The following is a 16,262-nucleotide window of genomic DNA, read 5'->3' as shown; positions in this document are numbered from 1 at the left end:
AGCTGTCCTGGAACTGCATCTGCAGACCGGGCTGGCTTCTGAGTGCACGAATCAAAAGTGTGTGCCACCAATGCCAGGTGTGCCATTCAACTCTTAAGAGATCTACCTGCCTCTATCTCTCAAGTGCTGGGATTTCAAGTCTGTGGTTTTTAAATTAAACACAGGTTTTCAAGAAAGTCTTAAGTGGAAGGTAAACATTTATTACCAGAGAAGAGAAAACATACATAGAAATTCTGGATTCTTTCTCTTCATGCACTAGTTTTGTAATGAAGTCCAATTACCAAGTAGGAAGATATTTACAAGTTTAAATTTTTCTAGCATGGCCCTATCCTGTATGATGGACTTCCTTTCAAAGAAAACATATACTGCAAACTAAGTATATTATAGTTTACAAGAAGCTCAGAGCAAGTATGTATTAAACAGAGAAGACATTTTAGTGCAAAATATTATAAAAGTGATACAACTGTGTGCCTTTAAGTGTTTAATTAATTGATGTGAACAAGGAAATGGAAAAAAAAAAGTGATCAAGACAAGCCTAGCTTAAGATTTTTTGTACTCAATTCGTTCTACTTTGACGTCATCTCCAATAAGCTGATAGACGTAAGTGACCACTGTAGAAGCCTGGATATCCATCAGCACAAATGACGGAATAATATTTCTGGAAGAAAAATAAACAGTGTTAGTGTTTTGTACTAAAGCAATAGCACTGTAAATTTCAACTCAAGGTATTGAACTCAAGAGAAATATGATCGTGTTACCTGCACATTATAAAGAACAACAGTAGCTGGGTGGTGGTGGCACACTTGGGAGGCAGAGGCAGGTGGATCTCTGTATGTTGAAGCCAGCATGGTCCACACAAAGTGAGTTCCAGGGCAGCCAAAGCTATTACAGAGAGAAACACTGTCTCAAAAAAGAAAGAAAAGAATAATAAAAAGGGATCACTGACATAAAGATTTACCTATATTACTGTGTGTTTTTTGAGACAGGGTTTCACTATGTAGACCAGGCTGGCCTTGAACTCACAGAGATCTGCCTGCCTCTGCCTCTGGAGGGCTGGGATTAGAGTTGTGTGCCACCACACAGGCTCTTATTTAAATGTTGTATTTCTCTTTATGAAATGTCACATGTGCAATTACTACCTTTTCTTAGGCTCTAAATGCTAAGCTGTGGTACTTACGTTTCCAAGGCATTATATGCCCCAGTGGCGGAACCTGGGTTAATGTAGAATTTATTTTCATGCTCAAATGCTTCAAATTTGTGTGTGTGTCCTGAGATAAGAATGTCCACATCAAACTGCCTCTGCAGCAGGGCTAAGCTAGCCATGTCTCCCCATGGAATAACTTGGTGTCCATGGATCAGACCAATCTTGAACTGCCCCACAGTCACAACCTTCTGTTCTGGATAATTCAGATTCTAATATAAAAAAAGAGACATAAAGAAAACACACATTTCAGATAGAAACTTACTCAATTTGTTTAAATATTCAGTCTCATACAGATTATCTTCAGATAGCACCCTACATTTAGAAAAAGTTTCTCCTCAGCCTGTAATACTGCAATGGTTTTTAAAACCCAATTCAGCCAATGTAAACTAGAAGCTGCCAAGCAACCGCTTTATTGAGTTAATTTCTGTAGAATGTGGATTCTCTAGGATGGGCTATAAAGAATAATTATTCCTGAGCTGGTGAGATGGCTCAGCAGGTAAAGTTGCTTGCCCCCAAGCCTGGAGTCTATCCTGGGTCCCACGTGACGCAGAGAGGAAACTAACTTCACAAGCTCTTGTCCTTTGACCTTCACACAAGTACTACAGCACATGTGTGCATGCATGCACCCACAAATATTGCAATAAAAAATTTTGAAAGAGTAATTATCCCCTAAACTTGTGATTTTCACATGACCTGCAAGCTGGGGTTTATTTAAATTATGTCCAGGTTTTATGGATGAGGAAACTAAGGCACAAAGCTGAAATAACTTGCCCAAGGTTATATGCCAATAAGTGGTTAGAGGTGAGATCCAAACCATGGTTACATGGCTCTAGAGTTTGTGTATTTAGCAAATTAAAAATGAAATTTAGCCTTGCCAATTAAACTATCTTTAACACAAATAGAGAAGCCTTAATATATTTCTTAATACACTGTACCTATATTCTAATTAACAGGTAGGCCATTCTTTCCTCTCTCTCTAGTCTTTAATCATCATGCCACCTTCACAGTTTACCCCAAATCTTTTTTAAGTCTGCTAAATATGAACACTGTATGTTCATTCTGTTTGATATAAAGGAACTCTGTGGTTTTTGAGATTTTTAAATTTGTTTGTTTTTGTTTTTCGAGACAGGGTTTCTCTGTGTAGCTTTGGAGCCTGTCCTGGAATTGCTCTTGTAGACCAGGCTGGTCTCGAACTCACAGAGATCTGCTTGCCTCTGCCTCCCAAGTGCTGGGATTAAAGGTGTGCGCCACCACTGCCCAGCCGAGATTTTTAATTTTTATTTTGTGTGTATGTGCACTGCTGTACGCATGTGGCCAAAAGACAACTTGGAGTTAATTCTTTCCTTCAACCATGTGGGTCCTAGGGATCAAACCAGGTCGAGGCTTGGTGACAAGCATCTTTACCCAGAGCCACCTCAATGGCCCTAAATGCTTTGAAAGCACCAACCAAGTTAAAGAATTTTTGAAAAGCTTAAGATTCATATTGGAATCATGTTTATCGTGAATTATTCAATTCCAACATATTTATTGAGAGTCAGAAGAAAAGTAACTTTCAAGAATTACATTACTTAATAACTAATTGGCAAAGCTGAAATTTAAGAACTCTTATTTTTAATTGTTTATTTGTTTGTTTATTTATTATGTATACAACATTCTGCTTCCATGTATATCTGCCCACCAGAAGAGGGCACCAGATCTCATGACAGATGGCTGTGAGCCACCATGTGGTTGCTGGGAATTGAACTCAGGAATCTCTGGAAGAACAGCCAGTGCTCTTAACCTCTGAGCCATCTCTCCAGCCATTGTTTTATTTTTTTGAGACAGGATTTCACTGTGTGGTCCTAGCTGTCCTGGAACTCACTCTGTAGACCAGACTAGCCTGGACTCACAGAGATCTGCCTGTCTCTGCCTCTGCCTCCCGAGTGCTGGGATTAAAGTTGTGCACCGTTACCACCCGGCATAAGAACGCTTAATTTTATTCCCCCTCCAAACAGGGTCTTGTTTTATAGACCCAGGAGGCCAGGAATTCAACAACTTTATATCTTCAGGCTATGCATATAAGTTATGTAGGAATAAAACAAAAATGAATTGCTGTTTAGACCTGGCTCTTAGATCCCTAATATCTCATTACATATGTGCAAGTGTCCCCAAATCTGAGAATGCCTTAACCCATAATGCTTCTGGCTATAAACTAATGGATATTTCACCTGTAATTTGTATTTCGGTAACAAATAATTGTGATGTTGAGGACTGAACCCAGACATTGTGTATGTTTAGACAAGTAAACAAGTAAGACAAGTAAACACCCAACTTGTTTAGGCCTTAGGGTAACTTTTCAAGGTGGTGGGGACAACAATGGAAAAACTCAAGTCTAAAGGATAAAGGTTATGCAAAGAAGCAAGAAAGGGGCATAGATAAGAGAGAAAGGAAAATGGCACCTCATCGAAGTCTCCTCTTACGATGTGGACGTCACCAGCCAGAGTCTTGAGATAGTCATAACTCTCCTTGGTGCAAAGGTTTCCAGTGCAGAGAATGTGCTGGATTTTTCCTGGCACCAGCAGTTTTTTGAATTTAGCCGGCAGGCTGTTGCACCGGTGTGGGATGTGCAGATCTCCTAACACCAACACCAACTTCATGTGTCAGAGTGAAACAAACACGGCATTAGACATGATGGCAGACAACATGATTTTCCCATGAATCCCCCTTTAAACTTGTCAGAGATTCCAAGAACCCAACAGAGCAGAAGTTACTAATACAGTTCCTATCGTGGATCAACAAACATGTTCTACACTAATCTTATGTTGGATATCAAAAAATAGAATAAAATCAAGTTTTCTAAAACAATTCACGAGTCAGGTGTGACAGCACACACCTGAAATCCCAGCACCAGGGGGGCAGAGGCAAGAGACCACTGCAAGTTCAAGGCCTGCCTAGTCTACATTGTGAGTTCTAGGTCAGCCACAGCCACACAGAGATACTGTCTCAGAAAAAGTAAAAAAGATTGATTTAGAAACCCATAAATTACACTGAATAGAATGAAAACTGCAAACTGAACAATATACAGCTGGAATCTATAGCATTTAATATCACAGTAATCCTTTCTGCAACTCTAATAAAAACATTGCTAATGGAAATGATCAGAAACAAAATGACATGGCCCCAGAGAGATGGCTTAGATATCAAAGAACACTGGCTACTTTTGTTGAGGTCCCAGGTTCAATTCCCAGCTCCCACAAGACAGCTCAGAACCCTCTAGTTCCAGTTCTAGTGGAACTGATGCTCTCTTCTGAGCTTTACAGGTATTGCACTATCTGGTGTGATTAGATACATGCAGGCAAAAGAGTTTTGCTGCTTATTTGTTTTTTTAAATTGAATATGGCTGAGCAGTGGTGGCACATGTCTTTAATCCTAACAATCAGGAGGCAGAGGCAGTTTGAGGACAACCTGGTCTACAAAGTGATAATACAATGAGACCTTGCAGCAAAAAGGAGAAAGAAGAAAGGAGAGAGGAGGAGAGGAGTGGGAAAGGGGAAGGGATGGGAGGAAGAATATATAGAATATAGTGGTTCGTGTTTGTAAATCCAGCATTCAGGGGACTGAGACAGGAGGACTGCCAGTTCAAAGCAAACCTGGGCTACATGCCAAGCAAGTTCCAGTTCTAGGCCAGCCAATGCTGCAAAATGAAACTATCATACACAAAAAAATATAGATACATATATATGTATGTATATAAATATAAAAATGAATAGGGAAAAAGTTAATTTTATAGTGCATGCTAAGAACATCAGCCCAAATTAACTGATTGTGTTACTTCAAATTCTTAGCAGCATGTTACAAGGAACAAAGGCCTATGCTTAGAGTCTCAATAGACGCAAATGTGCAGTTTATTTATGTTTTGCTATTTTCACTAGAAACCCCCACTTTCATATTTATATTACCTGGATAAAACTGCTTCTTCCACCCCCTCAGTATAGTTTGTAAACTTTAAAAATAACACTTTCGCCTGGCGGTGGTGGCGCATGCGTTTAATCCCAGCACTCGGGAGGCAGAGGCAGGCGGATCTCTGTGAGTTCAAGACCAGCCTGGTCTACAAGAGCTAGTTCCAGGACAGCCTCCAAAGCCACAGGGAAACCCTGTCTCGGGAAACCAAAATAAATAAATAAATAACACTTTCACAATTATTTATGTGTATTAGAGAAGTAAAAACAAAAAAGCCAGATAGTTGAGTGAGGAGTTTAGCATGGGTTAGTTTAGAGTTGCCACAAGAAGTCTCAGATGACAAAAATAAAATTTGCTCTGAATTACCAAACAATTAAAATGCCCCTAAAACAGGCATGGTGGAGCGCTCCTTTAATCCCAGCACCAAGGAGGAAGAAGCAGGCAGATTACTGTAAATTCAGGGCCAGCCTGGTCTACATAGCAAGCTCCAGACCGGCTAAAACTACACAGTGAAATCCTGTCCAGAAAAAGGTATGTGTGTGGCCAGGTGGTGGTGGCACATGCCTTTAATCCCAGCACTTGCGAGGCAGAGGCAGGCGGATCTTTGTGAGTTTGAGACAAACCTGGTCTGCAAGAGCTAGTTCCAGGACAGCCTCCAAAGTCGCAGAGAAACCCTGTCGGGGGGGGGGGGTTCATTTAAAGATAACACATGCCCCCTGAGAGCAAAAGAGATTTCCCATGTTGATTAGTATAAGCACACCTTACAGGATTTTCCTCATACAGATGTTCCATTCATCAATGCACACACTCTTAACTGCTTTTCAAGACACGGCTATCACTGAACAGTATCAAAGAAAGCATTACATGTTTAAAATGATAAAACAAATACTTTTACCACCATAATGTTAAAATTAACTTTTAATAGTTAATTTAGCAGCTGGAGGAGAGTGGTTAAGTGGTTAAGAGCACTGACTGCTCTTCCAGAGTATTCAGGTTTGATTACCAGCACTTGGTGGCTCACTACTGTCTGTAACTCCAGTTCCAAGGGATCTGACACCCTCTTCTGGCCGTACCAGGCATACACAGGTGGTGAACAGACAGACATACAGACATAACACATCTACATAAAATAACTAATTTTTAAAAAAATTAATTAAAATTTAAAACCAATCAAAAACCAAAATGTGTGAAATGAGAATGATTATGAAAACAAGCTTGATTTGTCTGGCAACACAAGTCAAAATGATTGTAAAGAAAAGAACTGTTATCAGGACACAGAGTAGCCGAAGAAAGGGCAGGCAGTCACAAAATGAGCACTTTGGGAGAAACCTGTGAAAGCTAAAACCACTACAAAGTATCCACCCTCAATCAGTAGACAAGTACCTTGACACAGAACAATCTTCATTTTAGAGGGGATCCCTTCAGATTTGAATTGATGAACAGAGATATTGTGGGATGCTGAAAAACATTTTCTATATTAAAAGAAAGAACTCTGAACTCCTGAGAGGGTGTATGTCTAAAATAGGCTGAAAATCTCTGGGACTAAAAATGAACTGTTCAGTCAGAATGTACCAGAAAGAACATTAGTGACACACTGTACTGTATCAAGACTGAAGACACCAATTCTATGAGGTGTCATCAATATCCTTGATGATTAAAATGTGAGAACTGTCTGGATAGTCACACAGGAACTATCAAGGATCCACAGTAGTACAGAATTCTATGGTTTTCTGCTGGTGACCAAGTTATAAGAAATACATGACATAGGTCACAAGTGCCCCTGCCTAAATTCATGGTGACAACTCAGGTTAGACAAACAGGAGAGGCAGCAAAGAATCTGGAAACAGCAGTCTTGTTATATTCAATAAAAGAAACAACCCAAACCAAGCATGGGGATTGGGTCACTTCCTACTTGAGAGATCAGTTATCAGCCACCCAACCACCATTGTTAGTAGGAGCGGAGAAAAGAAACTTACTCTGTGCCCAGCCTTAGTGGAATGAAGAAGTTGATTGCAGACAGGGGAATGAAAAAAAAAAAAAAAAAAAAAAAAAGGGTGAAACATGACCAATGTTAAAAGAAAGCCAACAAAAGTTAAAAGAAAAAACATACCAAATATGCAAAATTTGTTAATGATTTCTGAATGTTATGGAAGAAATGTTAAAAATCAGCTGTGCTGAAAATAATTCCAAAAACTACTCACTTTACTCTTAGACACAGGACAAACACCCCCACACAGCAAATTCACCTTGCCAATGTCATTCTACATTTTCTCATCTTGCTCGCCACACTGACTCCTGTCCCCTTATTTCTCATCCGGTTTACTCTTTGTAAGACTAGATATTTATAATTTGAAGAATCCATCAGAAATGGTTAAGGCTATCCTTTTCTGGTTCCTGGGGTCTTGCTGTCTCTGGAGTACACTGGTCTTAATTTTTTTATATTTGAAGTTCTAGTAGTGAAAAACCATGCTCCAGAAGTTATTATTTGCTATAGAAGGCATTACTAACATGAGTACATAATCAAATGATGAAAATGTCAAGGAAAGAATAAGACAATTAGGGGAGGACGGGTGGGAGAAGGGAAATGGGATTGTCATGTAAAACAATCCTGTTTCTAATTCAAATAAAAAAAAGTTGGGGGAAAAAAAAAGAATAAGACAATTAAAAACCGACACACAATAGGTGTGGTGGCACACTCCTTTGGGGCCAGCACTCAGGAGACAGAGGCGGGCAGATCTCTGAGTTCCAGGCCAGCTAGGGCTACATCGATATAACCTTAGGCGTCAAGAGATGGCTCAGTAGTTAATAGCACTTGCTGATCTTACAAAGGACCGGGATTTGATTCCCAGTACCCACATGGCAGCTCACATTTGCCTGTAACTCCAGTTCTGGGGATTCCAAGCCCTCTGGCTTCCAGTGGCACCTGTACTTGCGTGATGCACATAAACTCATGCAGGCACACGCACACAAATTAAAAAGAAATATTTTTTTAAAAGAAACGTGATGAATAACAGGTTAACAACCCTTAAGCCTAAGTGTTCACTCCTCAAAACGACTTCAGAAACATGGAACTAGTCCACTTTAAACTGGGGTCTGTTTAGAAGCAAAAATCCGGTGAATTTAAGCACATATCGTTGGAACGCTAATAAACCACCTTTTCAAAGGCCGTTTGAACAAGAATTATCTCTGCAAACAACGCAACGTGTGCCCATCGGCCAGAGAGGCGCCTTCACTTTAACCTTCGTCAGCACCACCAGCACAGCTGAACAGAAACCCTCTCCAAACTTTGGAGAGCAAAGGACGCCTTAAAAAGTCTGATTAGAGGAACGCGTCTGCTCCCCAGACTTCATACAACAAAGGTCGTGGGGGCAGCAATCTATAGGGAGGGGGTGGGTGAGAGGCAAAGACCTGACACAGACTAGGGAAGCTAAAGCTCTCAGACGCGTTCGTTCTAAGGGGCCGCAGCAGGCACAGGAGACAAGCAGTCCCTTTTCGGGTCCTGGCCCGGAGTGGCCAGTGCAGCGACGGCTACTCGTTCTGCACCGAGGCCGGCTGTCCCCGGCAAGCCCGGAGAAGCAGGAGAGAAATGTCGGGCCACACGGACGGCCTGAGGCCTCCCCTGGCCGCAGCGAGCCGATCTCGTGACAGGACGAGAGGCCGGGTCCTCCTCGCACGCCCTCTGGCCGCTGGGGCGAGGGGCGACCAGGCCGGGCCGCACCCTTGGCCAGCCGCGATCCTCCCGTCCCTCCTCCGCGGCCTTCCCAGGCTCGCGACTCAACTCGCCCGCCCCAGCCCCCCGGATCGTCCTCGTCCCCGACGCCGCAGCATGCTGGCCCGACCCGGGTCGCCGCCGCCGCCGCCGCCGCCGCCGCCGCGGTGCTCACCATCCTGTCACCGGGCTTCGTTCAGTCACCACGAAAGCCGCCGCCCTCTTCCTCGGGCTCCTTGGTAGACCCGCCCACTTCTTCCGCCACCAATAAGACGCGGAGTTTGCGAGAGACTGTCCTACGGGGTCCCATAAGGGTCTTTTTCCCGTCAGACAGCGAAACCGGGCTAGGAGGAAGTAAACGTGGGTGGGGCAAGGTAGAGGCTGAGATCGCAGAAAGTGCGAGTAACATCCGGGTACCTGCGGGGGGCGCGTTTCCGCCCGCCCTGCCTGTTTTCCCGATAGCCATGCTGAAGTGCGGGATGACGGGCGGTCAGGTGAAAGGTGGAGCGGCCCTTCTTGCTTTGCTACCTCGAAAAGGGAGAGCCTAACGTCTGTGAAGTATCTCATCGTCTTCTTTCGCTCCCACTGCCGTTCTTTGCCAGGACTGAGGACGCAAGGCCTGGCCACAGCGCCCCTCACAAGGGCACTGCTGGGCTTCGAATTACAGTCCCTCTTCGTTAGTGACAGCCCCTCTTCGTTAGTGACAGCCCCTCTTCGTTAGTGACAGTCCCTCTTCCTTAGTGACAGTCCCTCTTCGTTAGTGACAGTCCCTCTTCTTTAGTTGTGCCTAGTAATTTGGTGACCATGAAATGAATTGTAGCATTGGAAGTTGAGAGGAAAATAACATGACCAGCAAAAGTTTTTTGGGTTTTTTTTTTTGTTTTTTTGGTTTTTTTTTTTTGGTTTTTCGAGACAGGGTTTCTCTGTGTAGCTTTGGAGCCTATCCTGGCACTCGCTCTGGAGACCAGGCTGGCCTCGAACTCACAGAGATTCACCTGCCTCAGCCTCCTGAATGCTGGGGTTAAAGGCGTGTGCCACCAACGCCCAGCAAAAATTTTTTTTAATGTATGGTCTAGAACAAGCTACTATGTCACTTTGAAGTTCAGTTTCCTCAGTTTGAAATTGAGACTAATATTGACACCTTCGTTGGTAGTTTGTTATAAGCATGAAATATAAATACGTCAATTGAGCTCAATAATTAGAAGGATGATGTGGGGGAACTATATATATTGTACACAACCTTATAAAAGGGAATGACAGGGCTCCGGACAGGGTTCATGGGTAGACAGACAGCTTGCCTGGCATATACAAGACCCTGGGTTCCATCCCCCTGCAGAGGGTGGGAGAACCCAAAAAAGAAAGTGAATGAAAGCATTAGCATGGAAGTTGGCTTGCAGGGGAAATAATTTTGTTGAGTTTTGTATCACTGCAGGCTTATTGAATTCTTACTCTGTATGTAAAGGGTATTTATTATACGGTATTCCCTATGGTAAATTAGTATATAAAATGCTGTGTGGATTAGCTGCATAACTCCCAGGTGTAACCTCAGCTTTGTCCTACCCTAAACCTAAAAGTCAAATGTAACCACTTAATGGGAAATTGTTGCGGCATCTTCAGGAAAAAGGGATTTCAAACCACGTTTTTCCAGCTCTGTGGTATTACATACATTTGGCCACTTTGTGGTGATTCCTCTCACGGTGATGCACCTTGCTAGGACCTGACACAGCATCAAAGCTGAGATCATTATGATCTAACCTGAACATCCTGGAGGCCAAGATGCTGAATGTTGTTATAGTCAATATAAACTCACAAATCAAAGGGAGTGGTAAACCAGTTACTTTCCGGCCTTTTGCCCAAGATCAAGCTCAGAGTGAATGATAGAGCCCGACTGAAGTAGGCCTTGAGGTTTGAGCAGGATGGTTGCCAACAATTTCTAGATAACTAGTGCTTTGTTTGAGGCGTCCTCTCTGCAATACCAAAAATACCTATTTCCATCTCTAGGAATCTTACCCACAGGGCAGTAACAAAAAGCTCAACTGAAGAATCAATTGAAGAATTTGACCGGCATGATTAAGTTGTCCCGTTGATTCCTGTCTTTTCCAGTTTTTGTTTTTGAGTCCTGTGAATGTGGAAGTAGTCCTGTGATTTATCTTTACTGCTAAAAAGAATATAAACAGCACCTTTCTTTTCCTCCATAGTATTTGGGAAAGCAATACAGACTCTATCACGAGTGAGTGATGACCTGTGGCTAGACCCATCTGAGAAAGGTGTAAGTAAGTCCAGTTAAAAAGCCAGGCATGATGACACAGGCCTACTATTCCAGTACCAGGGAGGCAGAGCTCAACCAGCCACATAGTGAGTCTGAGACCAATTTGCACAATGTGAACCTGTCTTAAAAGCCAAAATAAATTTAAAAGAGTGTTAAGTGATTGATCATATGGTAAAGGAAGAGAAGATGTTTAAAAGAGCTAAGGGCAGAGGTTGGGGGGTCACAATCCCAAGCACTTAAAATTTCAGAACCTGGCAGTTGTAGGCACGAATTCCCAGGATGGCTGAACTGAGTGCTAGCTCCTCCCCTTGGATAGTCGCTCAGGGCTATCTTCTATCACTGTTTCATTCTTTCATGCATTAACATTACAGTCACTGTGGACATTTGCAGTTTTACAGCTTCAGAGTTTAGGATTATAGAATATGTAAATGTATGTTCAATGTAGATACATATATGTAGGTGTCCATGTGTAAATTCAATGTACTTGGTTTCATTTGAATGTATTTGTGACATTATATTCATAATAGGAGTAATTCAGAATAGAAGTTAGTTTTCTCTGAAATAACTTTTTTTTTTACAGCTTGCTCTGAGGGCTGTGAATTCCTGTCATTCTACATATGGCTATATCCTGTTCTCATCTTTGTTTTTTCAACATTATCAATGGTCACCCTCAGCTACAATGAGAGATAATGACATACCCATGAATTTAAATTGCAAATTGGCAATAAAGGTAAAAAACAGTTGGTTTTCAATGTACTCTACTTAATCATTCCAATGCCATTTATGAATATACAGACTTCATCTTTTGGGCTTTAAAAAGTTAGTGGGACAGCCATACTAAGTGTGTCTAATGTTTACAACGCATTTGTGTTGCAGTCAATTCTGCCAATCTTTAGATGTCTGAATTATCTTGAAAAAAGTGTAGAGAAGTGCAAAATAGTCAGCAGATTGGATAAATGCAGAGTCGTCTTCCAGTTCTTCTGCAAGCATGGTAGGTGCCATTGAAAGCAGTGTATTTCTTAGCATTTTTATGCATATAGTACACAGACTTCCTGTGAAGTGAGGTATATACGGGTATGGAGCATGTTAGGTATGTCACCTGTCTTTGCTGTACTGTAAGGTGGTCACTGCTATTTTCTCTGGACTTCTTGACACAAGCTGGTCTGAATGCAAAACAAAGCAGATTTTTTAAATGTCCAATTGAGGAGATGGATCAGTCAACCTTGAAAGCACATTTGATCCCCAAAATCCATGTTTTAAAAAATATAGCTGCGTTGTGGTGGCACACATCTTTAATCCCAGCACTTGGGAGTCAGAGGCAGGTGGATCTCTGTGAGTTTGATACCATCCTAGTCTACAGTCAGGGAAACTCTTTGGGGGAGACAAACCACAACAATCTAGGTATGATGATGCATGCCTGTAGTTGCAATGTTGCAGAGGCAGGAACAAGCAGATTCCTGGGGCTCGCTGTCCAGCCAGCCTAGCCTACTTGGTGAGCCTCAGACCAGTGAGGTGCTATCTTAGGGGAAAAGGTAAACAGGCCCAGATGAATGAATGACACCTGAGATTGCCCTCTAGCCTTACACACACACACACACACACACACACACACACACACACACACACACACACACACACGTAACACATGACCCCTACACAAATGTCCAATTGAATCTAAATTGTTTTTTTCTAGCTGGATGTGATGGCACACATTTCTGAACCTCACACTGAGGTGACTGACACAATAGGATCATGAGTTAAAAGCCAGTGCAGCTATATAGCCAGTTTCAGGCTTTCAGTTATAGTGAGATCCTGTCTCAGAAAAAAAGAATTCATAGCTGTAACATTGGTCCAAATCCTCTTTGTTCAGCAATCTTATGGAAGGTGGTAACTTTCCATTCACTTCATAGGACTGTTAGAATTCCATTTCTTAATTTTGACTTATATTCATCTTAATCATGTATTTTTATTTAGTGTATTTATAGTACTTAAGTTTTCTCTATAAATATGAATGGTGTAACATTATTTCTCCCTTCTTTGACTCTAAATCCATGTAATAGCAAACCAAGTAAAGAGGGGACTTAAAAGGACAGTAAGGTGACCGGGTGTTGGTGGCTCACGCCTTTAATCCCAGCACTTGGGAGGCAGAGGCAGGCAGATCTCTGTGAGTTCGAGGCCAGCCTGGTCTCCAGAGCGAGTGCCAGGATAGGCTCCAAAGCTACACAGAGAAACCCTGTCTGGAAACCCCCCCCCCCCGCCCAAAAAAAGGACAGTAAGGCTGAATGTCACAGAAAGTAACTGTGAATTAATTCTGCACCACTGCTTGTTAGCTTTGTGGAAGGACGCAAGGTTCAAGGAGCCTTCCCTTTCTGCTGTGTATACTGGGGGTGGCTTTGCCCTCATTCCACAGGCTGCTGTGAGGAGACAGTGGGGTCCCACAGGGACAGGTACAGAGCCTGATGCAGAGTGCGTGCTCATCAACCATGATTGCCAGTGCCCCCTCCTCCTCCTCCCTTTCCGGGTGAATTAGAGAACCAGCTGTTCAGTATCTGAAGCATCTCAAACATGAGCTAGCCTGGCGGTGGTGGTGCATGCCTTTTAGTCCCAGCACTCGGGAGGCAGAGGCAGGTGGATCTCTGTGAGTTCGAGACCAGCTTGGTGTACAAGAGCTAGTTCCAGGACAGCCTCCTCCAAAGCCACAGAGAAACCCTGTCTTGAAAAACAACAAACAAACAAACAAACAAACAACAACAACAAAAAACCACATATATCCAGGAAATATTTGTGTTCTGGGCTTAGTGGTTTGTGTCTATAATCCCAGTACTTGAGGAGTTTAGAGGCAGGAGTTCAGAAGCCTAAGGTCATTCTTAGCTACATAGCAAGTTCCAAGCCAGCCTGGAACACCTGAGTCCCTGTGTTAAAACAAAACCAAAATTAAAACAAAACTGATTCATTTAAGATAATTTTTAAAAATATTTATTTATATATGTATTTATTTGTTATATCTGCACACCAGAAGAAGGCACCAGATCTCACTATAGATAGTTGTGAGCCACCATGTGATTGCTGGGAACTGAACTCAGGACCTCTGGAAGAGTAGTCAGTGCTCTTAACCTCTGAGCCGTCTCTCCTGCTCCTTATTTAAGATAATTTTTGTAGGGTGGTTCTGTTATATAGGATGCTTTAAGATACAAAGAACAGAAGTGGGAGAAATCAGACAATTCCACTCAACAACATTGGTTTTGGTGAAAGCTTGATGTTATGCTGCAGGTGTGGTTCAATCTAGGCTGCCCCAGCCGCTGCTGTTTCTCGTGCCTCTTTCTCCCTTCTCTCCCCCTCTTTTCCTTTTTTCTCTTCCCTCCTCTTTCTCCTTCTTTCCTTCCTCCACTCTCTCCCTCCTCCTTACCTTTTTTCTTTGCCTTCTTCCTCAGTCTCCTTCCTTTCCTTCCGTCCTTCTCCATCTTTTTCTTTCTCTTCCTTCACAGGGTTTGATTTACAACATAAATTATCAGTACCACCACAATAAAACTAACAGTGACTTCCTCCAGCAGCAGGGACTAGATGCTCTTCCACACCAGGAGCTGCCTAAACTTTGCCTGGTACATCCCTTAACAAAAAATACTTGACTTTGCTATTCCTAGACCAACCTGGACTCTACCAGGTAGCCAGGGGCTAGTGTTGTCATCCACTTGGTCAATTGACATATCTGGACCACTTTTTTTGTTTGTTTGTTTGTTTTTTGTTGTTGTTTTTCGAGGCAGGGTTTCTCTGTGGCTTTGGAGGCTGTCCTGGAACTACCTCTTGTAGACCAGGCTGGTCTCGAACTCACAGAGATCCGCCTGCACTGCCTCCCGAGTGCTGGGATTAAAGGCATGCGCCACCAACACCCGCCTTCTGGGCCACTTTCTTCTATACAGGTTTATGCTGGAGTCCTGGAGCTGGAAGAGGAGAGGCCATGGGTCTTGGGCTAGTTCTATCCAAGGCTGCCATGATTTGTAGAATATGCAACTTTACACTAATCAGCTGGTAGAGAAACACTGTTCCAGTTCAGTTGAGAAAAGCCGCCTGATAGTCACTTAGCTTCTGGAAATTCAGATTAGGACTTTGGAGGAAAAAATTAAGAGTTAGTGAATTCAATTTAGCTCTGTTATTAGAAAGCAATTACCCAGACATGAGCTGCTACATAGGACGAGTCACCTTCACTCTAATCATAAACAGCCTCCAAGACGGCGATTGCCAGACATGTGCTAAAAGGGAAAAGACTGTGGACCTCCTAAAGATTCAGTGATTCAGTTCACCTGTTGGTACTTTTCCCAACCCTCTCTTTCCCTTTTGCACTGGCCACAGAGTTGCTCAGCACAACTTCTTCAGTGTCCCTGAAGAATTTGCTCTTCACATAAGTTCTGTGCCAGTTCAAGAGACAGGCCTGCACAGAAAAGGGCTTCTGAAAGGGCTCAGGGGGTCCAGAGAAAACGCAGCCCTGATTCAGGCACACACACTTGTGAAAGTAGAGACTGGAGTCTTTTAGGTTTTTGTTGCAAGGTAACCTGCAGATCTGCTAATGACTTCAGATTGGTTAAAAACCACTTACTGACTGACCACCTTTGAAGGTGTCACTGCCTTTGAAAGTGCAAGCTCCACAGATGAAAAAGCTTTTAGTAATGATGGCTCCTTCCATAACTGCTTCAGAGTCTCAGCCACTGAGAGAAGTTCTGAACTGCACATAGGTGATTTCTCCTTCTCTCTGTCTCTTTCTCCCCCCCCCCTTTTTTTAAACAGGGTTTTTCTGTGTAGCCCTGGCTTTCCTGGAACTCACTTTCTAGACAAGGTTGGCCTCAAACTCACAGAGATCCACCTGTCTCTGCTACCCAAGTGCTGGGATTAAAGGCGTGCACCACCACCACCACACTGGCTCACAAAGGTAATTTCTAAAGCACACCTCCCGACAACTGCAGCAGTTGCTTTTATGGAGAGTTTCTTCCTGGTTCCTTCCCACCATGTGACTCACGACTTACCTCAGCATAAGTGACACAGAAATATTTTTACAGCGGGGAGATTTGTCAACTTTTGAGCTAAGTGTTTTCCCAAACAGCAGACCAGTGCTTTCTTGAAAATGGGTCAGATGGGGCTGGGCTTGGTGG

At 42.9% G+C, this 16,262-nt stretch overlaps 2 protein-coding genes across 5 annotated transcripts in view; one reads left to right on the top strand and one right to left on the bottom strand.

Moving 5' to 3' along the window:
- Window positions 1-179: 179 nt before the first annotated feature.
- Vps29 (VPS29 retromer complex component) lies at window positions 180-9,196 on the bottom strand. Of its 4 annotated transcripts, none has more exons than XM_027414051.2 (5): window positions 9,028-9,196; window positions 7,120-7,131; window positions 3,643-3,834; window positions 1,178-1,413; window positions 180-658 (listed from the first exon to the last, which is right to left on the bottom strand). In XM_027414051.2, exons 1-5 carry the CDS (start codon window positions 9,028-9,030, stop codon window positions 541-543), a joined length of 561 nt encoding a protein of 186 aa, XP_027269852.1. In that variant the 5' UTR covers window positions 9,031-9,196; the 3' UTR covers window positions 180-540. The 4 variants fall into 4 exon arrangements, with proteins under 4 accessions (XP_027269852.1, XP_027269850.1, XP_027269853.1 ...); XM_027414049.1 differs by having other exon boundaries at window positions 8,983-9,045; XM_027414052.2 differs by lacking the exon at window positions 7,120-7,131 and having other exon boundaries at window positions 9,028-9,193.
- A 663-nt stretch (window positions 9,197-9,859) lies between these two features.
- Window positions 9,860-16,262, top strand: part of Rad9b (RAD9 checkpoint clamp component B) — a 28,009-nt gene continuing 21,606 nt past the window's right edge. The window contains exons 1-3 of the mRNA XM_027414044.2: window positions 9,860-11,121; window positions 11,702-11,851; window positions 11,998-12,112. Coding sequence (XP_027269845.1) covers window positions 11,801-11,851; window positions 11,998-12,112 — 166 coding nt within the window. The 5' untranslated portion in view covers window positions 9,860-11,121; window positions 11,702-11,800. The remainder of the gene's footprint in view (window positions 11,122-11,701; window positions 11,852-11,997; window positions 12,113-16,262) is intronic.

Source organism: Cricetulus griseus, chromosome 4, assembly GCF_003668045.3.
Source record: "Cricetulus griseus strain 17A/GY chromosome 4, alternate assembly CriGri-PICRH-1.0, whole genome shotgun sequence".
Lineage (NCBI taxonomy): Eukaryota > Metazoa > Chordata > Mammalia > Rodentia > Cricetidae > Cricetulus > Cricetulus griseus.
Note: the sequence above shows the minus strand (reverse complement) of the source record. Positions and strands in the feature narration are given on the sequence as shown.